The sequence below is a fragment of the Haliotis rubra genome, unplaced genomic scaffold, assembly GCF_003918875.1.
Source record: "Haliotis rubra isolate DU_JTF1 unplaced genomic scaffold, ASM391887v1 Scf7, whole genome shotgun sequence".
Classification (NCBI taxonomy): domain Eukaryota; kingdom Metazoa; phylum Mollusca; class Gastropoda; order Lepetellida; family Haliotidae; genus Haliotis; species Haliotis rubra.
The window spans coordinates 439,869-461,428 of record NW_025767412.1 but is presented as its reverse complement, the minus strand read 5'-3'; the positions used below and the strand labels follow the sequence as shown (position 1 = coordinate 461,428).

At 42.9% G+C, this 21,560-nt stretch overlaps 1 protein-coding gene across 2 annotated transcripts in view; it reads right to left on the bottom strand.

Moving 5' to 3' along the window:
• The window catches only part of LOC124258642 (origin recognition complex subunit 5-like), a 56,322-nt gene that overhangs the window by 8,200 nt on the left and 26,562 nt on the right, over positions 1 to 21,560 (bottom strand). The window contains exons 1-5 of one of the 2 annotated variants that reach the window (XM_046692714.1): positions 21,371 to 21,479; positions 18,058 to 18,197; positions 17,136 to 17,228; positions 16,394 to 16,573; positions 15,985 to 16,059 (exon numbers count right to left, since the gene is read on the bottom strand). In XM_046692714.1, coding sequence (XP_046548670.1) covers positions 15,985 to 16,059; positions 16,394 to 16,573; positions 17,136 to 17,228; positions 18,058 to 18,177 — 468 coding nt within the window. In that variant the 5' untranslated portion in view covers positions 18,178 to 18,197; positions 21,371 to 21,479. Of the gene's footprint in view, positions 1 to 15,984; positions 16,060 to 16,393; positions 16,574 to 17,135; positions 17,229 to 18,057; positions 18,198 to 21,370; positions 21,480 to 21,560 lie in introns of those variants that run through there. The other variant, XM_046692712.1, reaches the window with a different exon arrangement.

Below are 21,560 nucleotides of genomic sequence, written 5' to 3'. Positions count from 1 at the left end.
TGGTATATTGGGTAAAGAACATAGATGATGTTTTGTGATTATCTTTATGGTTAAATTAAAATCTACACATACTTTGATTCATAACAGATGTTTTCCAGACTTGTTTGAGTCTCATATTATGACCTATCCTAACAAATTCATATTTCGTTTTTACAAATGATTTGCCTAACTAATTTCTGACTCAAGTTTAACTATAAAATGTGTTAGCCTACCAATATCCTTCGACATCTTGCTCTCATTGACTGGTTCACATTAGGACAGTGTGAGTTACATTAGTTTAATCTCTTCTTTAAACATATCCAGTAAAATCACAGCCTGCCAAATACTGAGAGAGGAAGTCATACAGGTCTTTGACAGTTACCCAGTAGTAGACAGAGTGAGGCTTCTGGACCAGGGTAATCTAAGGCTTCATTTAATAGATAAAGCCTTAGTTGGACCCTTACCATTACCATCTACTACAGAGCTTTATTTCATAAAATAAGACTTTTCAAGCAAAATGTCCCAAAGAAATGTATTCCCCAAGGGGTGTGCCTCTATCACCGCGAAGCTTGGTGGGATAACGAGGGTATCTTACCTCTATGTCGTGTTGGCCGGAGGTAGCATTGTGCCATCACGGTCACGATCAATAATTCTTCTCTCACAAACCCTCTGCGGGGCCATCCATTAAGTAGTATAAGTTAGGTTAAAATGCGGCTTTGATGTCAACTTTATCTATATTGTAAGTTTTGACCGACCATATAGGATCGGTGGCAGCTTCTGACTATCACCCTCATGTTCTCGGTTGGTATAGATACCTCACGCGAGCTTCGATTGAATTATCTGTTTCTCCTTCCCGCGTAAAGGTGCGGCCGACTCTGATATTATTGATTTTAATTTTATAAGCGTCTGCGGTTTCTTGCCAGTGAGTCGTGTGATTTCATGGTTGATTGCCGACACCACCTTAGGGAGCAGCAGCGACCCATTGATGTTGGGTTTATTTAGACTTATTTCCTGAGCGTGCTGATACCCAAATAAGCGCTCAGCCAAAGTCCTATTAAATCTCTCTACTATAAGCTTGACTGCGATGGGCTCCGGCAGTACCACGCCTAACCCTTGTATCGTGCTTAGCCAGCAACTGTGATACAACACCCATGAACTCCGACCAGGGTCAACTTGCAATACAGTAGGCCACGTTAGTGGACTGCGTTTATATATCGCGTTCAATGGCTTGAGCTACCTGGGCAGAATCTTTCGCGGTCAATGGTTCAGCTTCCTTATACCCGGCTGGCTACATCCACGATAGTCAGAGCATATTTGTAGGTTTCACGTCTCACCCTGTCATTGAGGTAGGAACAGCAGGTCTGCTTGGTGTGAGCGTTATTAGGTATATTAATACCAAACTTCCTTCTAGGTACATAGCGTGGTGGTGGTAAATATATCTGCCAAAGTGCTTGTTTTTCAAGCCATGTTTTGACCTCCTCCGGGGATACTTTCGAGTTATTTTAGCCAGCTTATCTACAGAAGCTAGCTCCTTTCCAATACCCAGCGGACTGTAGTAAATAGCCTCAAATTTTTTCTGGTTCCGTGACATGTCACCATTTATTTATACCTATGTTCTTGGTTCAATTTTCTCATGCCCGTGCAGCGTGCGTGTTTATCCCATCAATGGCTATCCAACGTTTAGTGTCCATAGGTGATAATGATGTTTTATTTATAGTCAACCCGTTATATCCTATGTCCATCACTTCTAAGTGTGTTCATTTTATGTTTAAAGGTACGGGTCTTGAACAGGGCTTCCTTGAATCTGGCGTGTTTGATGTGTTGTTTCACCACGTACTTCTTAACACCCTTAGCTTTCGGATCTCACCATTGTCGACCTTCAGTATGGGGTACATCTTAGGCCTCAATCCTATGTACTTTCGACTATGGGCGTGCCAGCACTTACCTCGTCCTTCATCTTACCTAGGACCTTTTTATTCACCATTACTGTGTATGGTATGGTCCTTAAGGATAGTCGCTCAGTGTCATTACAAATCGAGGTGTTTTTTCATGTCCTCATTACCGTCCTCGGTTGAATCTCCATCAGCAAGGAATCCGTGTCAGTATATATTACTTCACACCTGTCATCGTACTGTTTCTTCAGCTCGTTGTAGTAAAAGTCGTACATCAAGTGTTTGGATAAATCGGGGATGCTCATCCCAAAGCGTAAACAGGCGGTTTAATATTATGTGACTTTTCTTCATGTGTATGGCAGCCAGATTAGTTATCAGAATATCTTGCTTCACGGTTGAATGCAGGGTTAGCGATCAGCTTCCTGAGTTTTCCTCCTCATTCGACCGAACCAGCTTCCGTCCACAGCGTTTCCTAAGGTTCTCCATAGTCTTACCGAATACCCGAGTTGTTCATGAGCTTATACAAGTTTTCTCAAAGTCACTGGTGGCCAGCTTTCGGAGGTCCGTGTTCATTCTGATGTAAGGCTCCATCCAGGGGCTCTGATTGAACTCACCCTGAGCACCCTGTGTATTTTGGCCAGTTTCATACCCAGCGACAGGTACAGCTGCAGGGTTGCGATAGTGTCACGATGTATTTGGTCTTATTCATTAAGTTGGGCGCGAGTTTTTCAAGCGCCCGTCACCCGCCCTATCTAACAAGTTATGTTGGTATTCAGACATCCAGTCTGGGTTAACCCTCATACGTTCGGGGGCCAGGGGTAGCTGTTGTGTGATTCGTGTAATGCTTTCAGGATACTCCAAGTCAACCTCGAGGATATAACCTTTGTTGAATCGGTAGCGATGCTCATAATATAAATCGGATGATATCCATTTTGAATCCCCTGTTGGTAGATACTGACTCATGGCCCATCCATTTTACAAGGTTGTTGGCGTCGAGATAGGGAGAATGTGATTGGTTGGTTTGCTAGAGATTACGTAGTCATTCGCGTATTGATTATTTGCTTTTTAGCGTATCGGCTTGGTTGCCATGGAGATCCCACCTGCAAGCCTTTCTCAATGAACAGGTGCATGTCATAATCTGTAAGCAATTCCAACTTAATTCCGGTCTTTTTAAAGCAAGGCATCCCACGACAGACCTGGGCTGGTGTAATACCATGCTGGATCTAGTTTATACTGCTTGATACATGTCCTCCTAAATGTCTCAAACCGCATTGGCTAATAATGGTACATCCATCTTCAAGTACAGATCGTGATAGTCACCCAGGGTTTTACAACCAAGTTTATTCCATCACGTTAATGGCGTCAGTGATGTCGTCTTCGGATATTTCCGAGTCTGTCAGATTGCTGTAAAATTCTCTGATGGGGGAGGTAGTCTGGTCTCGGCGTGAACTTAGTCCAACTATCCATGTACTCATAGGGATACACACCCTTCCTCATAAGCAGAGATCTAGTCGGCGTCTGTGTATCGATCGGTGATAGGGAAGGTATCGTTGGCTTTTGATCAGGCTGGCTAATGGCGACAATAGAAATTGACCGCGAGTCAATGAACCTAAGTCCGTCTAAGCTGAAAGAGATATTTCTCCATGTTGTTGGGGATGCGTTATATTACCATCGATTTTTTTAGCGATGGCCTGCATGATTAAGTGAAAGTAGAGTCGTACCCTCTCAAGTTGTGAAAGACAAGCGGGAATGTTTATTGTTTTAGGGTTGATTCTAAGCTTGAGGTTACACTCGTTATGGCTGAGCCTCTATACTTACGGTTATGTGACAGTGATCTCTCACCGAATCACCGTTCAGTGGTGAGTCACCTGCGTGACAGTTAATGCTACGGGGTGGGAGCTAACCTGTCGGCTCGGGTCATGCATGGGGCGATTCTATGCAACTTTTTCCTAATAATTTCTTCTTCCTCCTTCAAACACTTTAGAAACCTTTCAACGTCGGGACCCTGTATACCGGAGATTTCGTTTTCACCGTCACAGCGGACGACTATGTATCAAACCCACATGCTTCATGCTCTTGTGTTTTGAAAGTGTGGATTTGGGGTATCCCCAACAACATTAGTGGATTTGACCAATGCTTCAAAGTCATTATATGATATAAAGAACGGACATTTGGTGCTTGTGGTTGTAGAATTTTAGGATATTGTCACCTTCCTCGGGCATGTCGATCGCGTATAGCCGTCTATCCCACACCTTGACAATACTCCTGGTGGGATTCTAATAAATCAGCTCGGCTGAAACCCGTTGCGAACATGCATACAAAAAGTGTTTCTTTTTCCTCTTGTGTTTTGACTGATCGGTACAACAACCGATTGAAATGTTTTTTATCCGCGTGTAGTGATACTTTTCACCTCGTTGGATCATGAATATATTGATAACACGTTTCCCCACCAGCAGAGCTGAGCCTGTGTATTATTGTTGTGTGCGTCTTAAGTGTCCAAAGACATTTTATAGCTAGATTATTCTGTTTTCTACTTTAGTGATCTGAGATATGGTGGTTGGTTCATCTATACCATCGAAGTTGAGTCCATCGTCTTGGGGATAGCTAGAGAAGCCTGTCTGAATGGAGTGTCAGCTGGAAACAAAGCTGATCTGATGATAGCTAATCTCAAGCAATCGTTTCCTCTATTCTTAACGTTTACTATGGCATGTTTTTTTCTTATAGTATGGAGGTAAGTCTAGGTATGACCCGCCTTTGAGCGGCGTAGTTAGCTATGTCTAGATAGACAATATCGATTTTATCTACAGCCCACCCAGATCCCAAGTGTATTGTGTAGCGTTCTAGGTATTCCTGTATCTGCTGAAAACTAGTATCGATCGATGTGTTTTATAGTCTCTATCTGAGGTCGCGACCTCTTGTTTTTACCGAATGGAGTAAGGCTGAACGTATTCGGTGACATCCCCTACGTTCTTTTCGAGAGTGTCATTTTAATTGTGATTTGAAATTTAATACTTTTAAGACTGGCTAGTTCCTGTTTTATTTTTATCATCTATCAGGGGCTTAATATCACAGAGACATCTATATTCCTATCAGCGCATCGCCAGCCTCTTAAATACTTACCTACAGAAGTAGCTCAGTGCGTCACGAGACTGTATAGTATTCATAATTGCATTACACACCTAAGGAATTAATGTACAATTGGGCCGCCCGTAAATGTAAAAATCATATATCCTCTCCGTTACCCCAATGAACTATTTTTTAGATGGGCTGTTTTGATCCAAGTGCTCACGCACTGTTTGATATAGTATTTCTTGAAGTTTAGCAGGTATTCCGATATACTTGTAAAACAATCTATCTGGTGTTGAGTCGTTATGGTCCCCACACATCACTGAAGGGGCCGAAAGTATGCTTAACACCATCTTTAATCCATACCATTTTTCAATATTACCTTTTCGAAATCTGAAGTTCAGTTTATCTTTGAGTATGTTTTTACCTGAGATTCAATGTCTTCACTGGGATCAAGTTCCACAAACATATCTATATCGTAAGTGTGTAATAATCTCTAATTGGGGTCTATCTTGAGAAATCGCTACGTTCTTTTATGTGTAGACCTTTTATTTATTCGTAGATGAGGTGATGTCTGACTACGTTAGCCCGTGAGCTTTACACATAAACAATAGTGTCGGCGGCTCCTATACCACACACAGAACCGCGAGTAGTTGGGACTTCCCGTACATGGGAATAACAGTACCCATGAAGTACCATATACCTACCACAGGTCGGTCTTCCCCATAAGTATGTATTCACATCTATACATGTTAACATATTTATATGTGTATTAGTCTAATTGCTTCACAACCGAAGCAGTCGCGCTATACCCAAGCTATGAAGGTCAGTTCACGGTCCATTTGTCCCTTGGATGGTGTGTAGTACTGGCGAGTGTTGAAAGCTTCTATAGTGGCTCCAATGGTTTACCAGTTAATAAAGTAGTATTGTCACCAAAGCTCGTCGATGCCGACGCATGGTGGAATGTTTGAGCGGCATGGTTTTCCGCTTGCCTCAAGAGTTGTTAGGTTAATGTAATCGATCCGCTGGAGGCGTTGTTTAAGCGATACTTTCATGCTATTTGTAAGTTCTCAATAAGCGAGATCGTGCCGCTTCCTCTCCGCCTGTATTTCAGCCGGCGTAATGACTCGTGTTAGTTTAAGAGAAGGAAATTACTCCCGGGAAAATGCCAGGGCATTCACTAAGCACCACCGACCATCATAGCAATCGTAGCCATCCTTATATTTATTTCATAATATCTTCAGGTATTATTCCTTGTTTTACTAGGATGTCTTTTTGTGGCCATCGCCATACCAAAGGTTCATTATTAGCATACCCATATCCTGCACGGGTTGAAATCTAGCTTGATAGTTGGTTGTTTTAAAGTACCATTTTGGTCAACCCGGCGTATCCTACGGCTAGACTGGCGACCACGGTGGCGTGGTATCGTCGTTAACGAAGCGTTTTTCCCCTCAGACATTATGTATATGCTGATATAAAAATATATATTTTATTGCATGATATCTGGGTTGACCTTTAATTCCGGGGTTCCTCACTTTCGTCGTGTATATAACCGCCGAGATAGCCACGTACAGCGGTTGCGCATCTACAACAAACAAGAGTCGTAAATCCGGGTGAGTCACCCTGATAATTTTATGTTGGTTTACACCACCGTTTTTACCCGGCAGCTACTCTCTTTAGATTCTTCTGCACTGGTGACTGTCGAGGAGGGTTCACAGTCACCTGTGAAAGGAATCCCTCAGTTGGGGGTGCAGGGTCTCCTCGCAGGGGTCTCCTGTGCAGCATCCATCTATACTATTATTATTATTTTTCCTCTCAAAATTGACAATGCTTTTGCGTGATAATGCCCGCCGTCGTCACGGGGCTAACAACATACCGTATTTGTGGTACAGCTACTTTGGCTAATGGGGGAGCTCAAAGAGTAATTCGATAAAGGGTCTTTCTCTAAGTCTTCCCACAGGTAAAAGTCGGCTCGAGGGGGATGGGAAGGAAGTATGGCTATAATACCAGTGTATATCTGGGTCATAGCCGATCCTATTGTCTTTGTCATCTCTGCACCTAGTCTAGTCTAAGTATTTAGCGTACAGTTTATCGATTTCTTGGCTGACGTTTTGTGAATTTTATCCGAGGTGTACTCCCCAAAATAATGTTTGGCTTTGCCACCAACAATGCGCCACCAGTTTCTCTAAGCTTAATCATGCGTCCACCTGTATTTGGGGTGCCAACAGTTGCTCTAGCAATTCCTCACACTCCATCCTATAATGTGATAAGTAAGTTTTAGTTTTAACTATATAATGCTCGATATAAAGCGAAACACAGAGAAATGAATGTTAAGTTGCACCGCGGTGAGCACTTCAAATACCATAGCTATAACTAAATGCTAAGAAGTATTTATACTAAGCATTGCTAAGCTTTGCTAAGCATTGTTAAAATTTACTAAGCATTGCTAAGCATTTGCTAAGCTAAAACACACTATATAGGCTACTGGTTGGTCTGTCTTGAGCCGCGAGCTTAAGCGTGTTTAGTTTCAGCTAGCTGTTTCTTCTACCCGTTCCGTTCTAATTTGCTCATCACATCGTTCTCCTACGCCAAACACTCTTGAGCGAATCCCTGTCCTTGCGGTGAAATAAGGCAACCCTTCAGCGTCTGCTCGGAGGTCTTTCAACACCAGAGTTGAACTTCTGCGCGTTAGCACCCAGGCCGCTATGTGCTGCGTTAATCGGCCTGAAAATGCCAGATGCGATGGCATATCTCTCTTTTGTTATCGCTTTGATTAAATGCATCTGCGGTCGATCCAGTATGAACAACGTCGACTCCCTTTAAATTTCATATGGTAAGCTTTCAACCAGTCCTGTAGGCGTGGCCCCGGATCGACTCTGTATGCGTCAGGGTCCGTCATCACCCAGGTCTTTCCGTGTATACGTTTTATTCATGCTCAGAGTGGGACGCATGATAGCGATGTGGTCGAACACATCCCTGTAGTACCCTCCAACATATCCAACCGCAGCGGTCTTGCCACAGCCAGTCTGCCCGCGCACTATAGGCGCGGTGTGGGTCAGCCGGGGCAAATCAATACTGGCGCCAGGCAAATCAGTAAATGGCTTTACGCGAGATCTCCCATTGTCTATATATTAAGTTTCGCGTCCATAATAGCGTACAGATATAATTTCAACTTGCCAGCGGGTTGAGCCTTCTTGGTAATCTGGATAGTAATTCCTTACGGCTACCATTGTCTATTCTACGGCCGCTACCGTGTAGTTTATGCGTCATCCGTGGATGCATGTCCAACCACAGTAGCGTACTTGTTAGTTAAGTATTCACCGATTTACGCGGATGATAGGTCCAGGTCTTTGGCTATATATGGATGTTTGCTTTCGGCAGCTTTTTATCTCATCCCACTGCTGGTGCGCCCTCATACCATGACTAAACAGCTGGTTAGACGCGCCCTCGATGGTCACTTCCACCTTTTTCGATCTCTGGGTTGAAAACTTCACCGCTGTCTCCCTCGGAGCGGCTCGTAATCCTCCACAGGGGCGACCAGGATGCCTTTCATCGATGGCGCCCGGCTGCGTTCAGGTTGATATTCCACACAATGTGTGCGGCTCTTATCCCGCCCACGATAGATCTATGCCTCAGTATCACGATCGTACAGGATGGCCACATTCCCGAGTACTGGTTTGAACCTGCACCTGCCCAGCTCGGGTTAGTGACCATGTCGAACTCAGAGAGATGTTGTCTATGGTATAACTAGCCTCATCACCGTTCGGCGTCGCACTACTTTGCTGTAGTCATTAAGCGTAGGAGCTCAGTATTCAAAGCCTATCACCGTAGCGGCTTGGTAAAGCTGGTAGCGTGTTCCGTGAGCGACAGCTTCGAAGTCGGCGACGCCATGGAACGATTCCACGTGCGGCTTGGCGATGGCCTTTCACCGTCCGATGGCTTGTCTAACTGGTCTGCCGTGAAGGCATACCCAATGCGCGACCTGGTGATTTACTGATAGCCTTGGTACCGCGTCATTGTGGCGTTCTCCCTCGCTTTTCAGAGGTCCTTGTAGCAGTGAAAGGCGTCGCTATCGTCGATACTCAGCACCTCGTTGCGGTGATCTTGATGGTGGTTTTCTTGATGATAGCTCGACCTACGTTCCGCACTAGCTTCAGCGTTTATTCGTTGTCGGAGGTCAAGCGTGATGTTGAAGCATGGTCGAACAGTGCCTGGTACAATGAGGTCATTAAGCCAAGGTTTGGAAATCTAACCAGCAGCGTTTGATTCTGGTCTATCTTGCTGGGATTGTTGGTGATGGTCACCCGACTGGCCTTACGGCTTTGACACCTAGTGAAAATCTCTCGATCTTCTGAAAGGATCTAGTTTTCTACCGTACATTGTTATATAAATGAAATATATAAGTTTTAATACTAAATAATGGCTGAAGGCGGTCATGAAGAAATACCTATGGATGATATGTGGGATGATAGTGCCGTGGATGGTGAAACCTCATTCTCGCAAAGGCAGCGAACTTCGTGAAGCAGGCGTCAACGGGTTTTCACGATGGTTTTAAAGAGGATAGAAATTCACATTAGAGCCGTGGCGAAATATTCCAAGTTTTTTGTCGATGGCAAAGGGCAGCGCTCGCGATTGAGGGCTCCCAGAGATCGATCTTATGAATAAGCGCACTAGAGAACGCTTGCTTTATCAACACTTCGGCGAGTCGCCATGGAGGTGACTTTATTACAGCGATGAACTAGGCTTCATAGATTACAGGTATACGGCCTAAAGCCCTTCCCCTTCAAGATCTGCAAGACATCAGGGGAAGCTACAGCCGGATCAAGACATGACTGATAACATTGAAAGCTGTTGGCCCACCTACCATGACAAACCCTTACCGGATTGAATTTACCATTTCGGGAACTAACGAGGGCTTGGACGCTAAGCCATACAAATACATTCGCTGACCATCGTGAACAACGGCCAAACTGGGCCTTGATAGGCGACCATATCATGTAGAAAAGGTCAGAGCTTCGGTGAAGCGGAGGCCGAGTCTCTGAAAGCCACCATCGAGGAGCGAATCGTAATTTGGAAGAGGAAAGAAGACCGGCTGGAAGCGGCATCCTCCTTCGAGACCAACCCGATCCCAGGTCAGCCGTTAATGCGAGAGAAACCGTTGATCGAGCCCTCCACCAAGACACCACGTTAGCTGACAGGATCCGAATCCTGTTCATTGAACAAAGGCATCACCATCGCCAGCATTCTGACTGCATTGGGCTTCATCATATCTACCCTGGTGGTGTCACTTAGTGGGGGTACCCCCACACCCCCAAGTGGCGGCACACCACCAAGTGATGGGAACTGGATAAAAAAACTCGGGGAGGCCCTGGCTAAACTGGCTGGTAAGGCCGCCGAAGCCCTACCCGGCATCCTGGGTAGCATCGTCTCGTGGTTGCTGAGTGTTTTAGCTAAAACTACCCGTGGCTCAGTCAAAACCTGTGGGCAGCCATCGAATTAAGCAGTAGCTGGTTTGAGGTAATGCATTAAGCGGCTAAGAAATTTTTAACCAAATGAGCCCCAAAGCCACCCACCAACCACCATGGCTGTTTCACGATCGATGTGCTGTGAACCCACAGTGGGTGCAGACTGGGGCTGTAGGTGTGTGTGTTGAACCCTAGGCTTGAGGACGGTGCCACTATACCCGTTTCACCTGTAGGTAGGTGGTGGGGCGTGGGGGCGTTGACATCTAGGTTGGCCCAACTTTTTGGTCCGCCGTGGCTACAATTATTTCGTTGTTGTAGCCCACCACTTTTTATTCTCAGTTGCATATAAACCGGGCCATGTACAGTCCGCGTCGAACCGTGAGTGTAGACTTTTCGACCTGGCGTATTCCAACCACGTCTTGGTGGCGTTTATGGCACTTTCGGGAGATCAACTGGAGCATTGATAGCATCCTCGTTGACAACGAATTGTTTCTGTCGCGTCGTAAACAGTCCCTTTACCTAGGATATTTGAGGCAGCGTTTCGTCGTCTACGCCAACAATACCGATACGCGTTCGAATCGGAGTCATTCAAGCGTTCGGTCCGGCGCGAAGTATACCCTTCGATTCCAACATGATTTTTTCCAATCCACCCACCCTGCTCGAACCTCAAACTTCGGTAATCCTTGCTGTCGTCGAATGCCATGTAGCGGGTTCATCCACTTTCGTTTGTTGTTGTGGCGTAAGCATTAGCATCACGTTTCACTACCCCATTCTTTCAACTTCACCGCTGGCTTCCGAGGGGCATGTTGTATGAACAATAGGAATACCCAATCCATTAGTTCGGTCGGCAAGCGTAATCCGTTTTAGTGTCGATTCGAATTAGATTTGCAAATACGTTAAGTAGGCCGTCTATCGTATTGGTTTGTTTACTGCATTCCGCGCTTTTTCTTGTGAGGTGGGTAGCCCCAGATCTCTTTGAGGATCACGCCTGACCTGGTAGTACGCGTGAAAGCGTGAACACAGACTGACTCAGCGGTCCAGCGCCAGTGTCGGATACACCACACCCGTTGTAAGCCGCACCACCGCAGTGAAGTTGAGTTGATTCTGCCAGAACTGCATCGGGTTGTTGAACCAAAGCGTGCACTATCTTAACGTTAGTCACGAAACTTATGCTTTACTCGAATACATCTATGAACTGGAACTGGTAAATACAATCCATCAGCGACCCACGATCTTCATGTTTTAAAACTATTATATAATGAGGAACATATAACGTAGCGTACATAACCTCCAGGAATAGCAATGGCCGAGGCCCGTTCAGCTGGCATAGCGATCGATAACCGTCGTCGGGTCAACTCGAAGTAGCGCACAATCGCGATATAACCTACCTACCACGATGGACCCTAACATCAGCGCTAAGCAACAATAAAACTGTTCGTAGGTGGCTAGCAACAGAGATAATTGACTAGTTTACACTGGCGGTAGTGCTCTCTAAGCGGCAGGTATTCAAACCATTTGGGAGCGAACTCAAGATGAGCGACTCAAAGCGGCACAGTGGTGTTGTTAATCAACAGGGAAGAAACTCTTGAGGGCTCGATTCGACCACTGGCGAGGGACACTTCGGTATACAGCCTGAAGAGATAAAACCAGCGACTACATACAGGCACTAAGTTACCCGACTTAGTACCCGTGCCGAGAGCTGTGCATTCATCTCAACCAGGTTAGCACAACGGACAATATTCAAGAGGCCACCCTTCAGCAGCTATACTGAGAGCCGTACCCGGTTAAAGCGGAAGAAATACAACGGCGGTAGGAGCAGTGCGTTTTTTCAGCGATGGCAATATAAGGAGGGTTAACCCAGGACAACATCCCTGAGCTGATAATATCGATTGTTAGATGTAAATCTTAATCATTGAATATAGGATACCTCGAAGCGTAGCGCTGCACATAAAATGACCAAGCAGCGCAAGGTCAGAATGAAGTTGAAAAATGCATCAATGTGGGGATCTCGATCCGGGGGACCACCATGGATTAAACGACCCGGAGTAGATGGTAAAGTGTCATGCTTGCAACTTAAAAACAGCATTTATAAAAGCGTTGAAGTTTCCGATTGGTACTAGCAACCACAAAGCGATATAGTAGATACCTCAAAGGCGGTATCAACACTAAATTACACCCTTGTCACCACGAGGGATGATAACTGGATGATATACCCATCACGAGGAGGCAAACTGTTGACTTAACGATGTTGAGAGCACTACCGTCGCCCCGAAACAAACCATATCACCTTTCGTTTTCACGATGATGACAAGTAGGTGTTATTACCGAGGTAAAGTCGACTGGTTTCTCAATATTAGACTTCGGCTCCCCCCTCGTGTTCTGACGGATAACAAAGACAACCACCTAAAACGAAAGTGGTGAACAACGGAACCCTGCTCGTGGCTTACATCCCGACTCAGAGGGCGTGGCGTAGTCATCGGCATGCTCGCCAGTATGGCAGCCCACATGCTATCGAGTAAAGCCGGGGATGCAAAGCGTGGTATTACAGTTGGTGTCTGAATTGAGAAGGTGTGGTCAGGATCCTGGAGAGTCTACCCAGCGGAACTCAACACTGGTCATCAAAGTCTACCTAGGGAACCATCGGCGGAATGATGTAAGAGATCGTGAAGGGGAGTTCAAACTCGGTGGAAACAACAACAGTATCACGTTTGCTGCGTTCGTCTTGCGATGCGGGTGGGTGTCGACTCCAAAACCAGTCTGCAGGGTGTCACCGTGGTAGGTGGAGACACTATATCACTAACCAAGATATTCCTACCTGACAACATACACTTCATGGGGGTGAAGTGCACCCTGAACTATTATCAGAAAACCAGTTGGAAATTATCTGCGTAATAATATAGCAATGTCTTGGATTAAGCCCCAACACTACGATTAACGAGCTTAGGGGACGAAGGAGGGGATTCGATCAGCCTGGTGAGGAAGACACCTTATACATCCTGCACTTGAAGAGACAACGTGTATGGTGAAGTGTCGTTATCAGATTTTAAAGAGCCTGAATGGTTAGTCAACTTAACCCTCACCTCACCTTATATCTCCCTGGAAACAAAAGAATACTATCTCCGAGATTAGGAACAACGGTATGATTATAGGATCGTTAGTTCCGAATCTAATAATACAAGTCATACCAATACCAGACCACTCGGGCAACATGTTAGCTTCCAGTGGGGCCGGTCAAGACAGAGATCAAATTACTTCGATTACCAAGAGGTCTTTAGAAATGTCGGCGGAAAACTTCACATTCCTCATAAGAAGGCGTCTATCTCGAGGGATATAAGTTTGACTAGAAGGTATATTAAAATTATAGATGATATGCTGATAGGTTGGGAAGCCAGGTGTAATAACCAACGTTGTTGTATTATTAAGGTATCGAGCTTGACCCTGTACCAATACCCTTGATGGGGTTGCGTCTCCTTAATGGGGAAGTAGAGCTGAGACCCGGCTTTTTACACACCGCGTTAATCTAAGTATTGCGGCTTTAAGTACATTAATCAAAGGTTGAATGAAACCCAATTAAAATATATTATGGGATTGAGCTATATCCCTGAACTAGTACCATAACACTAGTTGGAAAATTATATCATAATAGTATTATAACAATGTCTTGGCTTCACCCCAACACTTTACGGCTTAGCGATCTAGGGGACACGGAGGGATTTGATAAGCCTGGTAATAACAACACCTCATACACGTCCCTATTATTTAACAACGAGATTGTGTACATCACGGCCAGAACCTGGCAGTCTTAAAAGAACCTAAATGGGTGATCAAAGCGTGACCACCACCGCACCTTATATCTCACTAGACAAAGATGGTTATGTCTCTGAAATTAGGAACAACGGACCTTGCTCACGTCTTTCATTCCAACTGAAAGGATGATAGTTTCTAACTCTGAATATTGGCCTAGGGACACCCTGTTAATTTCAGCCAGGAAGTCTCAGTTAATAGCCACCCACCACCATCATTCCATAATAGGGGTTAGGGGTATGGAAACAAACTCCACACTCATCGTAGAAGTCGGTTACAAGGATAAGTTTGATTTGGATGACCTTGACCCATCCCCAAACTTGGAACTTTACCTGGTGTAACAATACGTTGGGGTAATGACCCCATAACATCAGGTTTTTTATCTTGCATATTAAATTGATCACGATTGGGGGACTCCCAACAGGGATTACTACCCCCATAATAAACTGCTATGATGTTGAGATAGACCAAAAGTTACCTATTGACCCTTCCCGTATCTACACATACGAGAATCTAAGTTTTATAAGCCTCAGATGCGTTGGCCAACTATTAAGTGATGCCCAATTAAAATATCTTTTGTAATATATATTATAGGATGGGACTGTATCCAGGCATAGATGAAGTAGCGAAGACCCTGGAAACTGTAGACGGGTTTCGTTTGAGGCAGTTATGTGATGTAAAACGTCAACTGGAACAAGACCGCGATAAGCGTAAAGCATTATATAAGAAATACCATAGGGTTTTCAATGTCGTGGATGGTGTTGATACCACCCTTATGACAACCAGCATGGGTCTAGGAGTGACAGGTGTTGGGTTGTTGACCACCATCGTGGCCGCACCCATAGTGCTGGGACTTGAAATAACGGCTGGAGTGACAGGAGTGTTAGGGTTGATACTTAAATACACATCACGCAGACTGCATCGTAAGGCATTGAAGCATGATGAGATCAGGATTCTGGCGAAGCAAAGTTAAACACGATAGACGACCGTATTTCCACCGCGCTCACAGACTCTAAAATCTCTGAGGAAGAGTTTCGTTTGGTGCTATCAGAAATCACAAAATATAACAAAATGAAACAAGATATTCAGTCCAAGTCCCGTAAAAGTACTACTATTAGCGAAGCCGAGAAAAAAAAGTACATAGAACAGGGAGTACAAAAAGCCCGACAAGCCTTTATAACGAACACCAAAAATATAACAGACGATTTACATTAAACTGTTTCGTTGAGGTCAACGTGACATAGCGACATGTTAACATAGATAAAATGAAAAATGCACTATGATGGATGGGCCAGACAGGAATTATTGATTCCAGACAACGTGTCACGTGATGCGTGGGTGCGCATGATCTACCCGTTAAACTGACCTACTTCAGCTAAGTCCGCGGTAGGTCAGTCGACCCATTATGTATAGTCTACGCAAGCTGTGTATGTGGAGTTCGTATCCCGCCGTTTCGTGTGATAGAGGCACAATTCCCCTTGGGGAATACATTTCTTTGGGACATTTTGCTTATTTTATGAAATAAAGCTCTGTAGTAGAGGGTAATGGGAAGGGTCCAACTAAGGCTTTATCTATTAAATGAAGCTTTAGATTACCCTGGTCCAGAAGCCTCACTCTGTCTACTACTTACCCTTTTCATGAAAACCACAAACATGGGTATGGAGCCAACAAACCTAGGAGAATAACAATCAGGGAGAACCCGGGATCGAGCCCAGGATCGAACCCACAGTCATATTTGGTGAATAACTTTGAATAACTTCCTTCATTAGTAAACCTACCAATTCCTGTAGCCGCAGAAAACTTGGCAGGATATTTGCTTCCATGTCGCGCAGTCTCTCAGCCTTGTCTAACACCTGAAAAACATAACACATCAGGGGGTCATGATTCATTCACTGTATTCATGCAACACAAACACATGGGATTTAAATCTCATTAGTTTATTTGACACATTTTTTATCATCGCACATTTTACAAAAAATTGATGAAACTTTTTATGCCAAGTTTCATGTGGTGAACAGAACTAGATGTACAGGTACTTTCTGACTCTTGAATCATCAACAACAACAACATACGGAGACAAACATGGGGTACTGGGGTCCTTTTCTGCCCCAGAGTCCCCACTTGGCTCATGAGAAAGGTCACCCTATGATCAGATAAAGCAACGTTCACCACATGAACTCAACTCACAATGTAGACTGTCTGATCTTGGAGTTGAGATTCTCGTACTCCCTGCTGCAGGAGACGAACAAAGTCGTTCATGTTGTCACAGCGTGTGTTGGTGTCGGAGGAGGGGAGGTTGTTGAGGATGTGCTCATACAGGAAGCGTGAATTGTAGCATTCCACACAGTTCACAGAGACATGGGGAAGCTGGGGACAGACAAATAGGGGAAATTATAGTTTAACTAAAACCTAATCGTGGCAACCATTCAACATAAACCCTGTCCATATTGTATATTAAAGCAAAATACACTTTGTTGATAGTCACTAGCAAACATACTAAAACAAAACTGGCAAATTGTGCTGTATTGATACATGCTAATATCTTGTGAGGCATAAGGACCAAGGGAGATAACTCTTCAAACACAAATGTTCAAACCATCACCAAATAAGTAAAAGGTAAAAATATAGATACAATTATTTGTAAAATTGTACAGACAGTTAATTAACTAAAACAAAACAGGTGATTCTGAATTGAAAAATGTGCAGTAAAATCTGGAACTCTGCTAAACTGAACAAGTGCTTTTGGTACTCATATCATCCTAATGTTCAGTTTTGAAAAATAAGAGGTGACTCACGGTCCATGATGTCTTTAAATGAAGGTGCACCTAATTCTGAATGTTTTACTATTATTATGGTTAAAACACAAATTTCTTCCCTTTCGTGCCTTATATCAAATACAACTACAAGCAAGACAATGGTTCCTCCTCACCTTCAGTGATGTGAGGATGCCGTTGACTATGCAGGACTTGCCAGTGGCCGTATGTCCGTACACAAACAGAGCTGGGGGAGTGTAGTGAGCAGCCTGCAAATTGTAAACATCCATATGTCTTTCTTCAGCCATCAATTGCTGTATGGTTTCAATGTGTTTCTGCCCTACACAGCCCTCATGGACATCCTGCCATATCACAGGGGCCTTGAGAGCAAAAGAAACCAGTGACTGATCCCATGAGCTTTGTCCTGTCACATACAATCCACAAGTCTGACCGACCAATCCACCTTAGCTGCCTCTTACTGCAAGCAATCTGACCGACCAATCCACCTTAGCTGCCTCTTACTGCAAGCAATGCCCGAGTTGAGGACTATTCCTAACCCATCTTTCTGAGCCCATAAAGGTAACTGAAGACAAAAGTCTTGTTGAACTAGGTTGGCATTTTGTGGTTTGATCAGAGCGCCACCGATGGTTATTACAAGTTTTGTTCCTTCTATGTCCCTCCCACAGGCCAATCAGATGCCACCTACCATATCACATGCATCTGTTTCAAATGGAATGTCAATGCTGGTCCAGACATTCCGATTATTAAGATCTGTATTGTGATTGATTTTATCTCGTGAAGTGCATTGAAGTACTTGAGCCCCTTGATTAAAAACATGAAAAGATTAGAAAAATACACATGCTTTGCAAATCTAACCAGATATTGAATTTGTTACATGATTGTGATAAAATTGCCCAAACCGGTTAGTCCAGCCATAACAACTATAAAATACCAGCCAAGATCGGCAAGGAAGGTAATTCTAACCAGGGCATATAATCTCAAGAGTCGAAAGGGAAACAGTACATAATTTACTTGTCCTTTCAAGCTGGTGACCTTAATATGCTTCAAGCTTCAAAAGTGTTTAAACAATTTGCTTACTTCACCAAAGAGCTGTAGAAGAGTTTCAATCTGTGATGATCTGCATGGAGTTCGCTTCCTGAGATTTTCAAGGTCAGCAGGGTCGTGACCCCAGCTGTAGCCCTCACACTCAACTGGCATTTTACAGGCAGACCTTTAATCTGGAAAAAGACAAAAATCTTAATGAAAATATTCTATGTCAATGGAGGCAATAGTCTAGAGATTATACGCATTAAATCTGATCAATTATCTGTGACAAAGAACTAAACTTGTGGTGAGATCCTTCCCTGAGGCTGGTTTCATGTGTAACCATAGTGACATAAGCTTGATGACAAAGAACTAAACTTGTGGTGAGGCTCTTTGACGAGACTGATTCATGTGTAACCATAGTAACATAGGCTTGTTGACAAAGAATTAAACTTGTGGTGAGATCCTTCCCCGAAACTGGTTTCATGTGCAACCACAGTAACAGGCTCAATGACAAAGAACTAAACTCCAAACTCATGTTGAGATCCTTTATTAAGGATGGTTTCATAATGTGAAACCATAGTAACAGAGGCTGGATGACAAAGAACTAAACTTGTGGTGAGATCTTTCACTGAGACTGGTTGCAGAATGTGTAACCATAGTATCAGAGACTTATGTTATGAATGAGTGAGTGAGTTTGGTTTTACGATACTTTTAGCTATATTCCAGAAATATCATGGCGGGGGACACTAGAAATGGGATTCACACATTGTCTTTGGGTCTTCAGCATGACAAGCAAGCGCTTTAACCACTAAGCTACTCCACTGCCCTCTAACGTCATGGAAATCAAGAGTGAGTGAGTTGCCTTTAAAGCTGGTTTTACCAGTTCTCCAGTCAACTCACTGTATTAGATCGCATAGTATTTCTTGTAGCAAATATGGCTAGTGTCTCTGGAGATACTTATTTAGCATTTCTAACTAACCTGGATGACAAATATGTAAAAGAGCTATCATGTAAAGATAATAAAAAAGTGGAAAAATATATTTTCAAAGACATTTGAACTTTCTATTTTGAGACAGCATCAAGTGCAATAATATAAAACTAAGCATTTAAACCTCTTTCTATTTTATGGACACAATTCAGTACCAGTGTAATACAAGATACCTGTAACAACCCATAAAATCAGTTTTTGGATATATATATATTTCCAAATACCAGTGAAGATTCAGGTTAGAATTGGTCTTCAGTAACCCATGCTTATCGTAAGAGGCAACTAATAGGATCGGGTGGTCAGGCTCGCTGACTTGGTTGACACGTGTCATCGTATCCCAATGGTATAGGTCAATGCTCATGATGCTTATCACTGGATTGTCTGGTCCAGACTGGATTATTTACAGATTGCCACCAAATAGCTAGAATATTCCTGAGTGCAGCATTAAACAACAAACCAACCAACTATTACCAAACTTGGAAATTATTGACTCATCAGGGCTACAGATATTTTTTCAATATAGGAGTACTGGAAAACCTTAAGAGTACATTTAGAGTACAGAATATGGTACAGTATTTAGGCCTTTTATATTCATCAGCTGAAATATGTTGTCTTCTTTAATGAATTGAAAACCAATGGAAGCCAGTCAAACTGTGATGCCATCCAGAACACCCTACAGATGCTGGACAAGGCTTTTGATGTACATTACCAAATAAATAGATAGGCATCTAGAAGTGGGAAGAGCATGAATACATGACACTTTGAATGCATATATAATATAATGTTGATGTATGTTTAGATCACTATATGCTATTAAACGTTGTTCTCATTGATTTCTGACTGCCATAAAACCTTTGCCATTGCAACATAACACCTTAACTGAGTCACTTATACTTCTCACTAGCCAAACTCTATCCATAGCCTACTCCAGATGCATTCATTTCAGGGGCAGTACAAACAGGTATGGCCATTAGTTAATAATTCAATTGTTCTATCTTTCTGAGCAATTAATCATACACATGTTTACAGCAAGTCGTAAATCGAATTCAACAGTTCTATTTATCATTGTGTGAAACCCATTTCTGGTGTCCCCACCATGATATTGCTGGAATATTGCTAAAAGCAGCGTAAAACCCTACTCACTGTATATATAATTAGTATGTGTAAGTTATAACACCTGACTATAAGCATGCCTATTTCCACTATGATTTGGTTTGTTATATTCCATTATGAGAGCAGTCTGTACCAGATAATCTAGTGATCATTGTGCGCACTGATCCATGCACCTGGGATACAAGGTCAAGCAATCAACTAAAACAGCAAGTCAAACCACCCAATCTATCTAGTTTAACATCGGTTTCTGGTCGTTTATATTCCTATAAATTCCTATAATAAATACACAAGTGTTTTAAGTTGAACTATGAGAGTCATGGTAAAAGTTAAGTGTCTAATAAGTCTTAAACATAATAGCCAAATCAAGTGTTATCCAATGTTGCATAACACCCGTATAACATACCCAATTAGCACCATTATGTTTGTTTTACTTGGCAGCTGGAACAATAGGTAACAATGTAACAATACCAATGGAATTAACAGGATTATACTAAAACTACTGTCTTATACAAACAAAGACTAGGAAAGCAGGTTTGTGTTACTATGTCCCTAGTCTGCATGTGTGCCCTTTTGTCACCAAAGCCTATGTCACATATTAGTGGCATTACTGACAATACTGTTGACATAAAATCAAATACTTGATTTATGTAGTAATGGACATACTATACAGTAGCATTTATCTGAAAGACATTTTATAAGGCAAGGACAAGATGACATGTAACCATGGTAACAGATTTTCCTGGTCAGCATAGGTTGTCTGGGCTTATCTGAAGTTAATTTTATTAAAAATATATATCCTAAAATATTGAAAAAGAAAACTTAAAAAAAAAATCCCAATAGGCATATTATATTTATGAAATTACATTTAGAATAATCTGTTTTGGATTTGTTTTTTTGCAATTTGTTTTACCAGGTTTGTTCTAACAAGAAAGGAAGACTATACTTGTCAATCCCATTTTGCTAAATTTTGCATAAAATTGGAAAGGATAGAGGTAATAGTTTAGTGAATATATTATCTAAAATTGTCTGAACATGTTCTTAGAGTTCAGACTTATTTTGTAACTGTGTCATGTTTTCAAAATAACTAAACTACCATGGCAACATAATGAATTAACCATAGGGATTAATCCAGGTAGTTAATTATTACAGTTTCTCCTATTGAAAGTAAACTAAGATTAAACTGCAAATAACCTGTCCCTTGTACAAAGTTAAAATAAAAACAAGCCTTGTGATTAAAAGAAGCACATGCTCCTCCAGGTCTACCTTCTCCTTATTACCACGATGCCTTGTGTATCTAGCTACAATCACAGACACAACATGTGCCAGATGACATTCCCGCCACTTTTTCAATGAGGACAAACCTCTCCACACCTGATTGTCAAGGCGTATATATACGCCTGGTGGCTATGGTCTATAACGCTACCTGTGAATATCAACATCGTTAGTCCCATAC